Here is a 19,790-nt window from a genome sequence, read left to right as displayed (position 1 = left end):
AAATGCTGGGCATGTGACGATGACTAAGACGAAATATATAATGCAATTTCGTTGACGAATAAAACGAGACGAAATGTTTCTTCATGTTCGTTGACGAAAACGAGACGAAATAACGTTGTTTCGTCTCGTTTAGTCACGTTATTATTATTATTATTATTATTATTATTTTGAAGTTTCACTCCCAGTCTCGCATCTGGGCGACGTCACTTCCTCAATCCCCACACGCGCATTATTTGGATTCTGAAGATGCCGCTGCTGTGGGTCATCGTTACCGTTAGAGTTAACTAAACTAAAGAAACATGAGAACAAAGTGTGACACCAGCCGGGGGTCGTGTTTGAGAGGAAAAGAAGAAACACTTTCATTACATAGACGTGGAAAGCAAAACGGAATGTGTTGTGGAAAAAGAGATAAATGCAGCCAAAAAATCACAGGAAAAAACACCACGGATCTTAAGAGACACCTCAGGGCATCCCATAATGAACTTTAGGTAAGTCAAGATGTAACGTAACGATACTTTCTGTTTTAGAAAGCTCATGCGACATGAGGCTACGGTTAATGTGTCAGGTTTTAAAGCTAGCTTTAGACGTTAGCCACTGGAGGTGTGTGTGTGTGTGCGCGCGCGTTTGCGTGCGTGTGTTTGTGAGAGAGAGAGACTAGCGCGCGTGTGTGTGTGTGTGCGCCTGTGTGTGTGAGCGCGCGCGCGGCTAGCGTGTGTTTGTGTATTTATTTGTGAGAGAGTGTAAAGTGTGTTTTTAGTTCCTACCTGACTGACTCACTCGATAGGTGCACTAAACTGCCCCTTGTTGGCCAAATACTTTCACTAGTTTTGTATTTCACAGAGCAAATGACACTGAACTGAGTTTAGCATCAACATAAATTGGATTACTTCTTCTAGACCTGTACATGCTGTAAACTAAAGATATCTGCATGGGTTTGGCTAAAAGGAAATGTTGGTTTCGTCAATACTACTAGGTACTTTTATTATGTTGATTAAATATAATTGCATCACTAAAAAGAGACTAATATTCTTCTTTTCTTTCTTCCGAAAAAGATTACTAGGTGAGCAAGCGCGAAGCTAATGCTAATCCCGGCTAGCGCCGTTAAGCTAACTTAGGTGTTACCTGTAATAGGAATGCTAATTGTGTAGCTGGTTGAGCCAAATTGCCACTACTTCAGCATATTACAGAGAGAGCAATGACATATGATGCATATTTGTGTTGATATGATGACAGTTGTGATAGAAACATGCTTTTTGATTAAAGTAATGTGCAAAATGTGTTTTACTTTACTGAAGTTGTTTAAATATTCATTTTGGTTAAATAATACTGTTAATATACGGTTAAGAGTTAAAAAGTGATAAATATTGATGATTGCTGATTAAAAATATAATTATCGGTTTATTAAAATAAATAAGTGCATTTGTTAAAAAAAAAAGGTTTGTGATATGTAATTGTCATGGTAAAATACTTATCCTGTATTGTAAAAAATGCTTTATGTCCTGCATCAGAAAGGCTGAGCGACTCAGGCTGAGCGGTGCACGGTCTGGTCAACTGTGGGATCTACTCCGAGGAACTTCAGACATCATCTCACTTCACTCATGGTACAGATAAGAATATAACACAACAATCTACCTGGGTATAAACCATTTGAACAGAACTGAAACTGAACACTGACCTTCTACAAAGAAGGAGGGATACTTTATTTTGAACTTTTTTTGAAATTTAATTTAAAAAAAGTTCTACCCGTATCTGCATGGGTTTTCTCTGGGTTCTTCGGCTTCCTCCCAGAGTCCAAAGACATGCATGTGTTAGGTTAATTGATGACTCTAAATTGCCCGTAGGTGTATATATGCATTTTCATACACTGCAAAATATTAATTACCTGTGGCAATAAACTGTCAACTGATAACTTCATGCTATTGTGTTTGAATAACTATTACCAGCTCTCCGAACCTAGAGAGATTGTAGGTGTCATAGTGTGTTCTTCCGATCAGGCTAAAGGTGCTACATCACTTAGAGCAGGCATCTCAAATCCTGCTCCTGGAGGGCTACTGCCCTGCATGTTTTAGGTTTCTCCCTGTGCCAACACACCTGGGTCCAATGCTCTGCTCATTATCAAGCTTCAGCTGCTCCTTATCGGTCGTCTGATCTGCTGGTCGTCTCTGGCCTCTGCTCGTTATCAAGCAGCTGAAGCTTGTCCTTGGTTAGATAATCATTAAACTCCAGGAGCAGGATTGAAGATGCTTGACCTAGAGAGAACTGAACACAGAAGGGTCAGAAAGTTTAGCATGTTTTTTTACTGATTGCAGGGTCAGCGGTTCGATCACCTGCTCCTCCTGTCCACATATCAGTGTCCTTGGACACCTTACATCGTAGCTTGCTGCCTTCAGTGTGGGAATGGATGAATGAGAGGCTAAAATGTAAAGCGTTTTAGATAAAAGCTTTATGAATGCAGTCCATCCACCAAAAACCTCTTTCTCTGTCATCAGTTGAGTTTCACAACACAGCACAGCGCTCGTAGTCTAAGGGTATGTCCACATGATCGAAAACAACTTTTTTTTCCCTCCGTCGTTGTTAACAAAGTATGCGGTTTTGCTGTCCAGACGACAACGCCACGGGGGGCGTTCTCCAATATTCCCACTATGGGACTCTGTGTCAAAAGATACCATTTTCAGGCTCCGATAACGTTGGCTCTGTGTTGATGGTCGGCCAAAACGATACTAAAGTTGTGCGGTTACAGGAAAACACGTCTTCATGTGGACGGGTCCTAAGGGGAGAAAGTCACCCATCCAGCTCCTAGGACCGGGTTAGGTTTTCACATGTAAATGACCATGCTGTGATCTACTCAAATGCAAATTAGGAGTGTGTGTGGCTCCACCAAAAAGATACAAAAGTAAGGGCATTTATATATAGTCTAATCAGATAAATAGGTATATGTTCATTAGACTCGTTTACGTTCTCAAAAGCCTTCACTTCCTTCAGGAATTTCAGTTTACATCTTTGAGAGTATAAAGTATTTATTTAAACAGCAAAAAAAACCACATCTGAGAAAATGGTATTACATATGAAAATATTTCCATATTTACACAACAGGCTAGAGCTAGGGTTTGGTAGTTGGTTGTAGTCACAAGACTAGAACATCAGTGCAGAGTTCAACCAACGTTACTAAACCTGGTAAGTTTGACTTTTCAAATGTTTTGCCTTGCTGCAAACCAACTATACATTTCTTAGCTTACCAATCTATTGACTACTGTTCGTAACAGCAGCTGTTAGTAGTTGTAGCTTGGGTAATGTAAGCTGACGAGCTAGCGTTATATTGCCAACAATAGCTAACATTATCATTCATGCTAACATTAGCCTCAGCTTGACCTCTGAATTGATCCTGAAATGGGAAACTCTGAGTTTTCTCTTCCAGAACAGCTGATCAGAGTTACTTCAAGCAACTCCTGAGTAGGTTCAGCATGAACATAAAAAGCCATTCCATCATCAATGGAGCTCTGCAACTACGATTCACCATGGCAACAGGTAAATTAAAGGCAGAACCTCCATTTTAATCCTGAGGATGTCGAGATATTAAACCATGTATATGCACCAGTGTACATTTAGCTCTAAAGAAAATAGCCTTAGTCAAAGGAGGCAAAGTGTCAATAAGTTAACACAATACAGTTTTATTCTGTATTCTCTATTAATTCATCATTTAAAAATATAGTTGAAGATGTATATTGCCTAGATGTTTGTCCGTGTTGTTGTAATAGGCCAGCAAGTTATCTTTAGTGAGAGATGACCTGTACAATTTTGCAGTGAACTCTGTATTCAAAGCGCTTTCAATGACTGTTGTTGGAACATCATCAAAATTAACAGTAAATGCAAGGGGTATATGGTCTGTCAATGCCACCCCATACTTAATGCTCATATTCCCTAAAGCCACATGTCCATCGGCTGTACTAATACAATGGTCAAGCCATGATGTGGAGTGCCAGGCCTCATGTATAGCTGTCTATGGGCAGTAGCAGTTTGTTCGACAGAGCCAAATTGTTATCCTCACTTAAGTGGGTCAGTGGTTAGCAAATACAGAGTTATTGTCTGCAATATCAGCATTCATATCCTCAATAACATATACACTGGATGTATTGTTTATTCGTATAAAAGCATTTATAAGACAGTCTATTAAGATATTCATCCTCATTTTAACAAAGCTCATAGGGTGTATATACAGTCATAAAATGTTGCATTCCTCTAAGAAACTGTCAATGACAATGCGGCAAGCTTTATCCCCTGCACTCAGCCCCAAGCGCAGGCTGCGACAGTTGTAAGAAAGAACCCAAAATGATCTACTCATAGTGTTGAATTGACACTGATGGGCACAGTTACCTCTCCTACGGCAGGCACGTTATTTGACCCAACAGCACTGGCCTTGCGTGATTCATAATAACGCTGTACTAGGGCCCCCTCAGGCCAGGTCTCTGGAGTGTACATTCACTGATGTCATTACATTCAGCAGTCACTTTGAAAGATCCAAACCTGCTATGTACATTGTGAATTTTCTGGCAGGTGACCACTTTAAGTTTACTTTTAAGATAGGCAAAGAGTGTCTCAGCCTCCAGGTCTGTCGAAAATTTAGTAGCAAACACACTCACTAATTTAGTCTTCACCATATGTATAGTACTCACAGCACCAGTGCCCCCGACGGATATAGATCCAGTCCTCTTTCTTCCAGTGGCAGTAGCCCGTCCTCAAAACCTTACTCCAAGCCTGGGTAGCTCAGATGGCAGAGCATCAGACTCTTAATCTGAGGGTTCAGGGTTCAAGTCCCTGTTTGGGAGATAAATTTGTTGGGGCGGCAGTAGCTCAGTCCATAGGTGACTTGGCTGGGAACCATAGGGTCGCTGGTTTGAGTCCCTGTGTGGACCATGGATGAAGCGTGGAGGTGCCAGTTCATCTCCTGGGCACTGCCGAGGTGCTGTTGAGCAAGGCACCGAACTGGCAGCCCCCTTGCTCTAACATCTCTCCATTAGTTGCATGTATATAGGTCCTGTCTGTGCATGTGTGTGTATTTCGGGTCTGTGTTTGTGTGAAATGAAAAAATAGAGTGAAAATTGAATTTCCCCATTGCGGGACAAATAAAGGACTACTTCTTCTTCATCATTGCCGAGAGCCAACTGGATCTTTTCCTGTTGGAGCACTTCCTACTTTGAGGCCAACGGTTGTCACAACCGTCTTGCGACTCACACCTGTGCTCAGGTTCGGCGTAGCCGTAAATCCCAAGCCAACCGCTCTATGCATGACGCCGTGCGGCGCAGTCCCTCCTCGCTGCCGTAAATCCCAAGCCAACCGCTCTATGCATGACCAGACCGTACGGCGCAGTCCCTCCTCGCTGTCCCTCCTCGCTGTCCCTGCTCCTCCAGGTGGTTATCCTGGGCAAGGCGATCATCAGCTCCCGGCTCCAGTGCAACAAGGAAGCATCCCCTGCTGGTGCATCAGACCGGAGCACCAGTGCAGTCACTCTGCAGTTTATTTCATGAGCTCTGGCCAAACTTGCTCACATACTCTGGAGCTTAGTTATGTGTTTCAAAGCACCCGTCTCAGTGCACAGCTTCTCCATTCTCCGTAGCAAACAGGAGTCATACAAGCTAGAGAACCTCACTAGTGGCAATTCATCGAGGTAATGGGCTATAAATCTAGGTATGCTCTCCCTACATTCATTCAGTACTTTAAGACAGAGTTTTATATTGTTTGGATCTTTGTTCTGTCTTTTATGACCAACGCACTGCTGTGTAGTAGCGAGACAGAGCTCAAACTAAATTTTCTTGGAGGCATCAATCGCCTCAGAGTCAAACATGTTAGTTGCCAAAAACACAATTTCATCCTGGCTTAGAGTATTAATCTTGACAGCTATAAAATTGAGTAGTTCATCCTCCACAATGATCCTGCCAGCAGTTGTTTTGTATATCTCTTGTTTTGATCGAGAACGTTTAAAAGCCGGAGAAACACCAACTGCTACTGCAGTGTCTGCCATGTTCCATTGAACATCTTGAAACTTAAAAAACAATTTTATGAGAAATTAGGTCAAATTTTCACTTTAAATTAAGTTTTGTAGATATTTATCTAAGTGGCTTTAAAGAGATATAATGTCTATTTTCTTACATTTTTAAATCAGATTTATGAGCTCTTATTTCAACGTTTTAAATCAATTTTGTGAGATTAAATCAAGTGTTTTACTATAGTTTATTAGATATTTATCTAAGTTTGACTTAAAAATATTTTGCATAACATTTTAGATTTAGAAGTTATTTGAAAGTCTCTGAGTTGAATTTAAGATACTAAATTGTTATTAAGACTAAAATAAAAATTCTTGATGGAATAAATGAAAGTCACAAGACGGAAGGTGTGAGTGTGCATGTGTGCGTGCGTGCGTGTCGTGTGTGTGTGTGTGTGTGTGTGACCCCTGCACCTGTGGTCAGGTGAGCGGAGCCGCTCATGCTGTAAATCCAATGGCTTCAAAGTTCACACACACACACCACATAAAAAAAGACACTGTTCTTCTGTGCTGTCTTCGGGTGCAGACGCGTCTCTGGACCTCTCACTCTGTCTGAGAATCTACAGCTGAAGAAATAAAGGAATTAAAGAGCGGAAGGTGAGAAGGATTAATCTTTTTCCTCTCTTCAGTGTTTATGTCCATGTGTGAGTCGCTCCTCTTCTGTCTCTTTAAGTCTCTTTAGCTCCTCCTAAGTGTCCGAGTTTAGACGTCTGTGAGTGTTTCTTGCTTCGACATGTTTGTAGTTCTGCAGGATTTATTATCGATTTGTCCTCAACTGTTTTCTGTTGTTGTGATCGTGTTTTCATATGTTTTACAGTATGACCTTAGTTGGTTTAAGAATGAGAGACAAAGGGATGTTCCCAGATGGAAAAACACACACTGACCTGGATTATGACACGTATTTTTACAGCGGGTGTGACTGATGCAGTCAGCATAAAGACTACCAATCAGCTGACAGAGCTGAGTGACCGTTAAGTTTAGACGACAAAAGGTGACCGTCAAGTTTAGATGACAAAAAGTGACAGTCAAGATTAGACAACAATAGGTGGCCGTTGAGTTTAAACGACAAAAGGTGACCATTAAGTTAAGATGACAAAAGGCAACGATGAAGTTTAGACGACAAAAGGTGGCGGTTAAGTTTAGACAACGATAGGTGGCGGTTAAGATTAGACGACAAAAGGTGACAGTTAAGTTTGGGCGACAAAAGGTGACGGTTAAGTTTAGACAATAAAAGGTGACGGATAAGTTTAGACCATAATAGGTGACGGTTAAGTTTAGACGATAATAGGTGACAGTTAAGTACAGACGATAATATGTGATGGTTGACTTTATATGAAAAATGATGAACCATATTAACACTTCCTCTCTGTGCTTTCAGCCAATCAGGATGGAGGGGGAGGAGGACGGGGCGGGGCGAGTTAAAGAGCTGCAGGAGCAGCGGATGACTGTTCAGAAGAAAACCTTCACCAAGTGGATGAACAGCGTCTTCACTAAGAACGGGGTGAGACAGAAAGTCACGAAGAAGAAGGATTTGAGTTGATTTGATAAAAAAAAAACAACTGGAGTGATTAAAATATAAACCCACGAACCTCGTTTTTTTAAGTCAGATCCTTTACTGTTGTAAAAGTACTAAAACACACTCTGAAAATACTACTTTATAGTGCAGTAAAATGTTTTCCTATGATATCTGATGTTTGTGGATTAATATTCCTGCTGCATTTGAACTCCTTTATATCCTGTTGGGTAGTTAATCTACATCAATGCATCATATTCTATGAGATCATGTGTTTTTGTTAGTGGCTGTCCTGTTTTCATCTTTGTGACGATGCATTTTCCAGCTGATCCAAGAGGCTTTTTAAAATACTTTATTTCCCTTCAGGAGTAGTATTTTGTATTAGTAAAAATCATGTAGGCATAGATTTTAAATCCCAAAATACGTCTCGAAATACTATGACTTATTCTTGAAATACTACAAGTTTTGGTCTGAAAATACTACGACTTTTGGTCTGAAAATATTACTACTTTAGTCTGAAAATACTACGACTTTTGGTCTTGAAATATTACGAGTTTTGTCTGAAAATACTACGACTTTGGGTCTTGAAATTCTACGCCTTTTGGTTTGAAAATACTACGACTTTTGGTCATGAAATACTACGACTTTTGGTCTTGAAATACTACGACTTTTGGTCTTGAAATACTACGACTTTTGGTCTTGAAATTCTACGCCTTTTGGTCTTGAAAAATTACGACTTTTGGTTTGAAAATATTACGGCTTTTAGACTTGAAATATTACGGCTTTTGGTCTTGAAATTCTACTACTTTTGGTCTTGAAAGTGTCAGAAAAACATGTGTTTTCATGTTTGTGACGATGCATTTTGCAGCTGAGTCTTTTTAAAGACTTGATTTCTCTTCAGAAGGAGGAGGATTTAGTAACACATAAAGGAACACTTCAAACATCTAACAGCAACACATCTGCAGATACGTGGTTTTCACTGGACATCTAAAAAGGAACTCAAGCTGTCAGACACATGTAGTGCACTAGAAAGTATAAAGTATCCCAACATGGAAATACTGGTGCCACTCAGCTCATGAGCTTGTCACACACGGAGACTTGAGGTTCGTCAGGTCCCGACACTGTGACTAACTGCGGGGCTCACGTGTTATGTGTTTGTTTTACGGTGCTGATGGCACTATCTTCTGCCTTCTTCTTACACTGCTTATATATTGTTCCTGTCTTATCTGTCACTCTGTTGCTTTTTAGGCACTTACATATTAATATGGCGACCAGATGTAAAATTCAGTCTCACACCCTCAAATTTTGGTCGCAAAATGCGACCATTTAGTTGCAGTCTGGAGCCCTGGTGAATGTTAATGGGTTCTCTTGGTCCAGATGTGTGAATGTAAACGGGTTCTCTTGGACAGTGTTACTCCTGCAGTACCTATACTAAAATGGACTATTGTAATATTTGTGCATACTGGGGTCCATAAACAGTGTTGAAGGTAATAAACTGGACAGTAAACATTAGACTCTTATGGATTCAAAAAAGTCAGAACATTTCAATTAAAAAAATGTGCATATTTGGAGAAAAAAGACTGAATATTTTGAAGAGAGATGTTGTGTAACACACTTCAGGGGCAAGAAGCATCATCTCAGGATGATTGAAGGGAAATGGTTCTTTTGACTGTGACCTTCCTGTCAGCCACAGAGCTGTAAACATGTCTCTTTACGCCTTAGAATAACTCTCACACTATAAAAATACAATGGAGGAAGTATTTTAAACTTAACTTAAATGTACATTGTCATTTTCTGCCGTTCAATCAAAACAACAACAACAGCATGTTATTTTTGTCTTGTGATATATGCATTCATAGTACGGTTTTGTCTTTAACTGTCATCTGTCATCACCTCCTGCAGGAGAAGGTGGAGCTGACTGACGTTTACACGGAACTGAAGACCGGAGTTGCCCTGGTTCGTCTGCTGGAGCTCATCTCCAGAGAGTCGCTGCCTCTGCCCAGCCGCCGCAAACTGAGAGTCCACTGTCTGGAGAACAACAGTATCGCCATCAGCTTCCTAAAAACCAAGGTAACTCACCTGGCAGTAGGGCTGGGTATTGTTAAGAACCTCACGATTCAATTCATATCGATCTAAATGCTTCAATATTGATTCAGTAATAGGTGTAGAAGACAGAAATACACAAATAATTCATCAGAGTACCTTCTGATTGTTAATTATAATGTGTGCAATATTTGCGCTGGTTTAGAACAAACTGAACCCAACAGAGATTAAGAGAAGATAGTTTTTTTATAACTATTAAAATTACATCAGCAACAGGTTCATAGGACGTCGGACCAAATGTTATGCACAGAAATTTGTAAAACGGTGAAAGAAATTTGGATGAAAGACCAGAAGTGGTCCGCGACAACGACAGCGAACCCCAAAAAAATATTATGTGACCGATTTTATCCAACACGGGTTGATGGTTAAGTTCACACTACAAATGGTGACGGTTACGTTCAGACGACAAATGGTGACGGTTACGTTCAGACGATAAATGGTGACGGTTACGTTCAGACGACAAATGGTGACGGTTCAGTTCAGACGGCAAATGGTGACGGTTTTGTTCAGACGACAAATGGTGACGGTTAAGTTCAGACGCCAAATGGTGACGGTTAAGTTCAGACGACAAATGGTGACGGTTAAGTTTAGACAACAAATGGTGACGGTTTAGTTCAGACGACAAATGATGACGGTTACGTTCAGACGGCAAATGGTGGCGGTTAAGTTCAGACGACAAATGGTGACCGTTAAGTTCAGACAACAAAAAGGTGATGGTTAAGTTTAAGTGGAGCCGATCCCAGCCGACATCAGGCGTGAGGCAGAGTCCACCCTGGACAGGACGCCAGTCTATCACAGGGCACATAGAGACAAACAGAGACAGACAACCATTCACACTCAAATTCACACCTACGGGCAATTTAGAGTCATCAATGAACCTAACACGTGCATATCTTTGGACTGTGGGAGGAAGCCGGAGAACTATTTATTTATTTATAATATTTACAACAGAAATAATCCATTTCAGGATTTTCTGAATCGATATTGAATTGGAAAATATTATATTACAATGCACTAATAATCAATACTTTTACCCAGCCCTACCGGTCAGTGTCAGAGTCATAAAATCATTCTGAGGAACAAACCAATCACTGTCCTTCCTGTCAGATTCGAGTGGATCTGATTGGTCCAGAGAATGTGGTTGACGGGGACCGTACGTTGATCTTGGGTCTGCTGTGGATCATCATCCTCAGGTTCCAGATCGGACCCATCAACCTGGACGAGGTAGGGAATCGAACCCTCGACCTTCTGTCTTCTACTTCTCCTCTTCTTATGTTTGACTAACCTCTCGTCTCTTCCTCTGCTCATTTTTGATTCTCCTCTCTTCTCCTCCTCTTCTCATCTTTGATTCTCCTCTCATCTCCTCTTCTCATCTTTGATTCTCCTCTCGTCTCCTCCTCTTCTCATCTTTGATTCTCCTCTCATCTCCTCCTCTTCTCATCTTTGATTCTCCTCTCGTCTCCTCCTCTTCGACTCTCCTCTCGTCTCCTCCTCCTCTCATCTTTGATTCTCCTCTCGTCTCCTCCTCTTCTCATCTTTGATTCTCCTCTCGTCTCCTCCTCTTCTCATCTTTGATTCTCCTCTCGTCTCCTCCTCTTCTCATCTTTGACTCTCCTCTCGTCTCCTCCTCTTCTCATCTTTGACTCTCCTTGTCTCTTCTCGTCTCCTCCTCTAATTTCCTCCTCTTCTCATCTTTGACTCCCCTCTCGTCTCCTCCTCTCATTTCCTCCTCGTCTCATCTTTCACTCTCCTCGTCTCCTCTCATCTCTTCTCGCCTCCTCCCCTCATCTCCTCCCCTCGTCTCCTCCTCTTCTCATCTTTGACTCACCTCTGGTCTCCTTCCCTTGTCTCCTCCTCTTCTCATCTTTGACTCTCCTCTGGTCTTCTCCCCTCGTTTCCTTCTCTCGTCTCCCCCTCTTGTTTCCTTCCCTCAGGCGGGGGGTGGAGGCAGCATGGCTCATCGTTCGGCTAAGGAGGCTCTGCTGATCTGGTGTCAGAGGAAAACGTCGGGTTATGACGGTGTTGACGTGCACGACTTTTCGTCCAGCTGGAGGAACGGACTTGCCTTCAATGCCCTCATCCACGCACACCGGTAACACACACACACACACACACACACACACACACACACACACACACACGTTTTTCTGTTCTCCATCAAGTCTGCTCCATCCTCTCTATCTATCTATTTATCCATCTCCATCCCAGGCCTGACCTATTTGACTACTACCGTCTCCACGCCGACAACCCCGACCATAACCTGGAGCACGCCTTTTCTCTGGCGGAGCGGGAGTTTGGGATCATGCAGCTGCTGGAGGTGGATGACATGGTGGTCCCCCATCCAGACGAGAAGTCCATCATGACCTACGTGTCCCTGTACTACCACTACTTCTCCAAGATGAAGCAGGGACAGACGATCCAGAAGAGACTGGCTAAGGTCTGGACCACTGCCGCCGCCAGGGGCAGTACCGAACCGCTATAACACACCAATCACATTTAAAGTTCAGGTTACAATCCCATACAGAGAGCAAAGAGCCGTCCTCACTGATAACGATAACGGTGTGAGCGTCTACACTGACGCAACAACATCACATCAGTTATCTCCCATAAATAATACATATTTCATAAATATTTATTAATGCACCTGATTTAACTTTTATTTGTCTTTATCCTTATTAATAAAAATAAGAAGAAAGCAGATGAAAAGCAGCTGCTGCTCAGCTCCACCTTATTTATTATTATATAGTTTAAACACTTTATATATTATTATATATAGTTTCAACACTATTATTACATATTATTTCAAAACGTTATTTATTATATAGATTCAACACTTTATTATTATTATTATTATATAGATTCAACATTTTAACATTTTATTTATTATTAGTTTCCACACTATTATTATATAGAGTTTAAACACTTTATTTATAATTATATAGTTTCAATATTTTATTTATTATTATTTAGAGTTTCAACACTATTATTATATAGATTCAACACTTTATTTATTATTATAAAGTTTCAACACTTATTATATATTATTATATAGAGTTTTGTGATATCAGGAATTATCCTATTACTAAAAATTAATTTACACCCTCGAAGCCACACATACAGTTCATTATTGTCACTGTCCAAAGCATTGACTCTTCTGCCCTCTGCAGGCAGCTGCAGGAACTGATTAAAACACACATGGCATTTGTCTGTGTGCTGTAGGTTACTATAGAAACGCTCACCGCCTGTTGTCCATCTGTTGGCTCAGACTGACATCGTGACTGCCTCTGATCCGTCAGTCAGCGGGGATTACTGCTGGATTAGATTCACCTGCTGGCAGAGCAACAACACACACAGACCCCACAACAACTGCCTCTGTTCTGTCTGTCAGCTGTGTCCGTTTAGAAACAGCACTAGCACGTAAAATGCACCAGCTGTGTCCAGGTGAGTTCCAGCTGTGTGAGAGGGTTTCAGGTGTGTTCCGGGCATGTTGAGGATTGGACAAGAGGCTTTCCACCTCAGAATTGGTGTAGGGATGACTGGTGGTGATGACTGGTGTGTCTATTTAGAAATATCCCTAGCAGTTTTTCAAGAAGACCAGGCTTGAATCGGATGTAACAGGTGTGTTTCAGGTATGGTCAAAGTATATAGAAGCATCTCCGGATGTGTCCAAGTGTTTTTCCAGGTATGTTAAAGGTTTCAATAAAAACGATTATGTTGGAGACAAAAGATGTACGGGTTGTATTTTTCGTGTGTTTAAAGACCCTGGAAGCATCTTTAGCAGTTTTACTGTACGTAACAGGTGTGTCCAGGTGTGTTTCAGGTGTGGTCAAAGTATATTGAAGAATCTCCAGGTATGTGCAGGTGTGTAGAAGTTTCAACAGGAAGTTGGAATTAATACAGGTGTGTTTCAGGTGTGGTCAAGGTACTTAGAAGCATGTTCAGAAGTTATAATGTATACACCGGGTGTGTTTCAGGTATGTTAGAGGTTTCAATAAAAACCTTTTATGCTTATATTGGAGATGACAGGTGTTGGGTTGTATTCTATGTGTGGTCAAGGTACCTAGATGCATATTCAGCAGTTCAACCCTTTGCACCAGGTGTGTCCAGCTGTGGTCAAAGTATATAGAAGAATCTCCAGGTGTGTGCAGGTATGTTAGAAGCGTCAATAAAAACATTTTAAGCTTAAATTGGAGACGAAAGATGTATTTTCTGTATTTTCTGTGTGTTTAAGGTACTTGGAAGCCTTCTTAGCAGTTTTACTGTATGCAACAGGTGTGTCCAGATGTGTTTCAGGTGTAATTTAAGTATGTAGAAGAATCTCTAGGTGTGTAGAGAGCCGTTTCTCAATCTGCGTTCTCATACTCCGCAGCAGTTTTACTGGTTGCACCAGGTGTTTTCCAGGTATGTTAGAGGTTTCAATTAAAATGTTTTAGGTTTATATTGGAGATGACAGGTGTATGGGTTGTATTTAATGTGTGGTCAAGGTACCAAGAAGCATTCTTCCGTAGCAGTTGTACTATGTGCACCAGGTGTTTCAGTTGAGATGAAGGTATCCAAAAGCTTTGGATTGGATCTTGTGATTTCCTCTGATATATATTTTACTTTTTTATTTTATTTTAACTGTATCTGGTGACTAAGTACCAGGTGTGTTCATGGTTACCTATGTCTCAGGTTGTCTGTTCAGGTCTCTTTTGACCTATGTCAGGGGTCTCAAACTCAAGTTACCTGGGGGCCGCTGGAGGCAGAGAATGGGTGAGGCTGGGCCGAATAGGGGATTCCACAAAAAAAACACGAAAAAAAATCCTCAAATGTCATTATTTACTGTTTTAATGATTTCATCTGAACATGAAGTGTCTTGAACATGAATGGAACATTGAATGAAGATCATGAACGGTTCTTCTGAACATGGCTCTTGCCTACTCTTTGCTGCCAGAGAGTTGACAACGCTTCTTCTCACATATCTGAGCCACAGATATGTGAGATTTGGCTTGAGAGAGGAAGCAGTTGAGACCCTCAGTATGGCTTGAAGATGATCATCAGTAAGTCTAGACCTGTACTTGGACTTATTGAAGTTCAAGGTGGAGACGAACTTTTCACACAAATATGTGTTTCCAAAAAGGCACATGGTCCGCTTGAACAGTCGGGAAAGCTCAGGGAAGCTGGGGGGCAATTCTCTTAAAAATTGCACATGCATGTCTGCTTTTCCACTCACCTCCCTGAACTCGGCTTTGAGGTCAGAGTTGCATTGCAGGTCAATGAGCTCCATTTGAAGCACAGGAGGGGCATCTTGCACAACAAAGGTGAAGGGGTCCGCAAAAATTTTAAACGTGGCTCTGTGTATCTTGAAGTCTGCAAATCTGTGATCAAATTCCTTCTGTAGTTTCAAAATGGCATCAACAAATTTCTCGCCACCGAATGGGGTGCCTGCATCCACAAGTGCCTTGCATGCTGGGAAATGGCAAAGGTTTGTCTGAGAGAGCTGGGCTTTCCATAACTCAAGTTTTGTGGAGAATGCTCTCACGTTGTCATAGGCAGCAATGACAGGCTGCCCCTGGCCTTGTAACTTCTTGTTTAGTACATTCAGCTCATGCGTGATGTCAACAAGAAAAGCAAAATCCATGAGCCATTCGGGATCGCTTAACATAGCAACAGCCGCACCATCCTTCTCCATGAAAGCTTTCAATTCTTCTCTCAACTCAAAAAATCTTTTCAAGACATTTCCCCTGCTGAGCCTCTTGTGCCACGGTGTTAGCAGAAAGGCCGATGTTGCTAAACTGACCTTTCTTTTCTGGACAGACGATACTTGCAGCCTGTAATATGCATTTTTTTTACAAACTCGCCTTCTGTGAATGGTTTTCCCGCCTTAGCAACCATCTCACTAACTACATAGCTAGCTTTGACTGCTGCAAAACTCTCTTTGGTTGCTTTCTTGAAAAAATCTTGTTGCCTCAGTAGACATGTTTTAAGACTGACGACCCGGTTGGCTCTCTCATCTCCCTGGTATTTTGCATATTCCTCAGCATGTTTAGTTTAATAATGACGTTTCAGGTTGTACTCTTTGTGCACCGCAACTTTCTCAGTGCAAATAAGACATGTCGGAATGCCCCTGTGCTCAACAAAGAAATACTGCGTCTCCCACTTTTCCTGAAATTGTCTGTGCTCATCACCAACCTTTCTCTTTACCGCAGGCTTTGAAAAAGACATGACGGGTGTGTGACAAAATATAGTTAATACCACTAACGGTCGCTCTTGTCAAATTTCAGTGAAGTGTTAGCTAGCGACGCACGAGAATGTCTCGACGCATGACGTCATTGCCGCTTATTCCTATATCAACAGCACAGCGTGTGTACAAAAGACTATATCTTCGGAAATTCCTACAGCCACCAGGTCCGTGAACGCAGCACTTACACGCATTGTGATTCGGCGATGATTATGACGACCCCCCCAACCCCCACGCACACATCCACAATCAGACACAAGCAAACAGTTGAGACTGGACTGTTTTTATTCTTCACCTGAGCATCATAAGTGCCCTGACCCGGCACTCTGGAGCGATTGCTGCCACCCTGATTATCACAGTCTACCACACAGCGTGTGATGAACAGCCCGGTAGCAGTCGCGTTTCTCTTTGCGCTCGATCATGGCTATGGCGAGCGCAAAAAGGACGACCGCTATCTGGCTGTTATTTGCACGCCGTGCTGTTGTTGCAGGTGTGGAGTGCATAAAGCCGGTGTAGCTTAGTTTAGTCCGACCGTCAGCCCCGACGAGGGACGGCGGGCGGGAGCTGGCTGAGTGGCCCCGTCAGAGGTCCACTCCGCTCACGGGCCACATTAATATTATACTTTCATAACAAGGTGGGGGCCGCAAAATATCGGCCACCAGCTTGAGACCCCTGACCTATGTGATGTAGGTGTGTATGTGCAGTGTTAACAGTATGTCAGTGGGAGGAAGTCTCAGTGGGTGAAGAGGCAGTACAGGAGCGATTCTTTCACCAGACCCCAACACAAGGTTTGTAATGTGTCTCTGTAGCAGCAGTTCTACTGCTTAGAGTGTTTGAATGTAATGTCATGTAAAAGTTATTTGTTTTTATAGACCATAACATCTCAAAACCCTCTAAAATACATGTGAGGTTCTTCAGGTATTGACCTTAGTGCCACTATCTTTCCATCTTTAGTTTTTTCTTGGTACACATCTATGTCGATGACACTCAACTTTATATAGTTGTGTCTGCTGTTGATGTGGGATCAATTGATGCTCTTAAAATAATGTATTTTAGATATAGGAGTTTACAAAATGTTTTACAGCTCAAGCAGCCATTATAAGCCAAAGAAATTGTCTGAAAACGAATAACTTCAGAAAATTGTCTTTCTATTAATTTTTCTGCTATGGAGAAACCAAGCAAAACAGTAATGTCTCGTTCTCAGATTAATTTTTTTTATAGTTTTATAAAAAAAATTGAAGGTGGAGCTGAAAGAATGACTCAATAAAATGATTAACAGAAAATGATTAAACAACAATTGAACAAAGCCTGAAATCTGATTTACTGCTTTTCATCTGCAGCCGATCTAGAGCAACACGTTTGATAGTCGTATGATTGTTCTTTTATTTTAATATACATATTTCCTGCACTATTCTTTGTTCAGTGCAGTTTTGGTCGTGTACTGCTGCTGTGACGTAAATTTTCCTCCAAGTGTAAATGAAAAAAATAAAAATCGAATTTGTTTTTTTTCAACTGCGTTCAACAAGACTAGTAATTTGAAGATGTCAGTTTGAGCTTCATGAAGTTGTGTTGGTCAGTGTATTTAACTGGCAGAAGAATTCATAATAAACAGAATCATTAGTTGCAGCTCTTGTTTAATATTGTTGAACTGTAAATATAAATCTGGTTAAGAGATATTAAAGTTTTGTGTTACCAAATTTTCAGAAATAATCAAGGTTAATAATGCAGAATAAAAGCTGAATAATTGAGAATCTTTCTTCTGTGTATCGTCAGATTGTCGGGATGCTGATGGATCTGGATGAAATGAAGGTCCAGTACGAGCGGCTCGTCTCAGATATGCTTCACTGGATCAAAACCAAGGTAAGGAAAACAACGACAGTGAGGAAGCAATGCTGGACTTGCTGATTGATTACGGTCTGACTGTCTAAAGGTGGTGCAGCTGAATGACAGGAGATTCCCAAACTCTGTGAGGGAGATGCAAAAGCTGATGATGATGTTTAAGACCTACAGAACTGTGGAGAAACCTCCCAAATACCAGGTAAGACGATGACACAAGAGCCAAGAATCTTAGCTAGCTACATAGTTGTGAAAGATCAGATTGTATCAGGCTAACATTAGCTAACAACAGACACTAGGTAACGTTACAGACACTTTTAATGTCATCATTGAACATTTGAATTGTTTAATAATTTAACTGAGGACGTTTAATGAAATAAAGACCAGTCATTTGAGTCATCACGTGTCAAGTCTCAAGTGGCGAATGCTGCCAGCGACCGAAGCTCACAGTTGATCACCCGCCATCGATCCAAAACCAGCAGTATCTCTCTTTAGCATTTAGCTTAGTGCAGTGTAACTGAACAGACAGCAGAACGTAGCAAGTCGCTGCTTGAAACGGTGGCCCTGAAGTGCAAATCAGAAAACACAACATTAACTTCTAACGGAAAGGGTGGGCCTACCTATCAGAGGATGGACCCTCGTGATTTGATAGATGACCTGTCTGTCTTTTAACAGGGAGAAGAGGTGAAAAACATGGAAAAGCTTTTATTTTGAAAAAATTAGTACTTCCGAAGATACTTTCGCTTTTATTAAGAATTATTTTGATGCAGGGCATATGTACAATGTGAGAGTTGATATGTTTAGCGCTCCTCCCCCTCCCCACCCTCTTGTCAAAACATGGTCATGTCCATTATTTATTAGACAGTTTGTGTTTTTTTGTTACAAAATCAAGCTTGACTTGCTTTCCCAACTTTGGAAAACCAAATGTAACAAATAAATACAGACATAAATTTACTGAAATATTATTAACTCGCTGTGAGAGTTTCCTTTAGAAATTATTTTGCGTTTAAACCATGTGTTTTTTTTTAAATTGTACAGCTCTTTGCACACTTTAAATGGGTTTTATAAATACATTTGCATTGACTTAAGACGTTAAATTTTGCACCTGCAACTTGCTAAAAAATCATGAAAAGCAGTAGAATTGAAGTGTAAACCTGTTTTAAATGGAGCAACAAAAGTTAAAAATGAATTAAAATTTCAGTATGTAATGTATATACTAGTGGTGGGACACAATTAAAAAAATGTATCTAATTAATTAGAGGCTTTGTAATTAATTAATCGTGATTAATCGCATATCAATATTTGACACAAGTAGCAACATTTTTCAATTTAAATGGATTTGATATATGACTTAAATTATAAAAAATAAAACAGTGCTTAGTACGGTATATTCAAGAACAGATGAAACCTAACATTGCAAAAATAATTAGAATAATATCCTTGGCATAAAATAAACAGTTAAACACAGAGTGCTTTTTCTCCCAAACAAAAATGATCCATCAACTAATGACAGTCCCTCCTAGGAGCATTGTCTGTGCTAACGTTAGCTGCAGCATGTTCAGCGTTTTCTGTACTAACGTTAGCTGCAGCGTGTTCAGCGTTGTCTGTGCTATCGTAGCTGCAGCGTGTTCAGTGTTGTCTGTGCTAACGTTAGCTGCAGCATGTTCAGTGTTGTCTGTGCTAACGTTAGCTGCAGCATGTTCAGCATTGGGGTGGAGCGGAGGCTGAAGAGCTCCAGTGGGAGGTGAATTTTTACACAGCCGTGTATGTTTCTTGTCCATGTTTCTACGTGGTCGTTTCTTAGTACTCAAATGTCGCCCACTGAACCAAGCAACAACTCATCATCTGCTTCTCATCAGTTTCATTTCTCTCCTGTTGCGTCCTGCGAGTCAGTATCATGGGCCGGGCAGGAACTTGTGCAATGAACAACATTCCGCACAGAGTGCAAAAATAAATTGCGATTAATTGCGTTATTTTTTTTGTTGCATTATTTTTTCTGTAATTAATAAATCGTAATTATCAAAGTCCCAGCCCCAGTTTCCACTTTGTGCCAGCCGGTGTTTAATCAGACAAGGTCAATC

General features: G+C 41.0%; 1 protein-coding gene across 1 annotated transcript in view; it reads left to right on the top strand.

Moving 5' to 3' along the window:
* Window positions 1-7,424: 7,424 nt before the first annotated feature.
* Window positions 7,425-19,790, top strand: part of sptbn5 (spectrin, beta, non-erythrocytic 5) — a gene marked incomplete at both ends in the record, with an annotated part of 86,338 nt that continues 73,972 nt past the window's right edge. The window contains 7 exons of the mRNA XM_083924632.1: window positions 7,425-7,538; window positions 9,453-9,620; window positions 10,761-10,877; window positions 11,588-11,745; window positions 11,862-12,090; window positions 17,647-17,733; window positions 17,804-17,911. Of these exons, the coding sequence (XP_083780758.1) occupies window positions 7,425-7,538; window positions 9,453-9,620; window positions 10,761-10,877; window positions 11,588-11,745; window positions 11,862-12,090; window positions 17,647-17,733; window positions 17,804-17,911 (981 nt within the window). The remainder of the gene's footprint in view (window positions 7,539-9,452; window positions 9,621-10,760; window positions 10,878-11,587; window positions 11,746-11,861; window positions 12,091-17,646; window positions 17,734-17,803; window positions 17,912-19,790) is intronic.

This window comes from Echiichthys vipera (genome assembly GCF_963691815.1).
Source record: "Echiichthys vipera genome assembly, chromosome: 12".
NCBI classification, from domain to species: Eukaryota; Metazoa; Chordata; class Actinopteri; order Perciformes; family Trachinidae; genus Echiichthys; species Echiichthys vipera.
The sequence above is the reverse complement of the archived record's forward strand: the minus strand, read 5'-3'. Positions and strand labels throughout refer to the sequence as shown.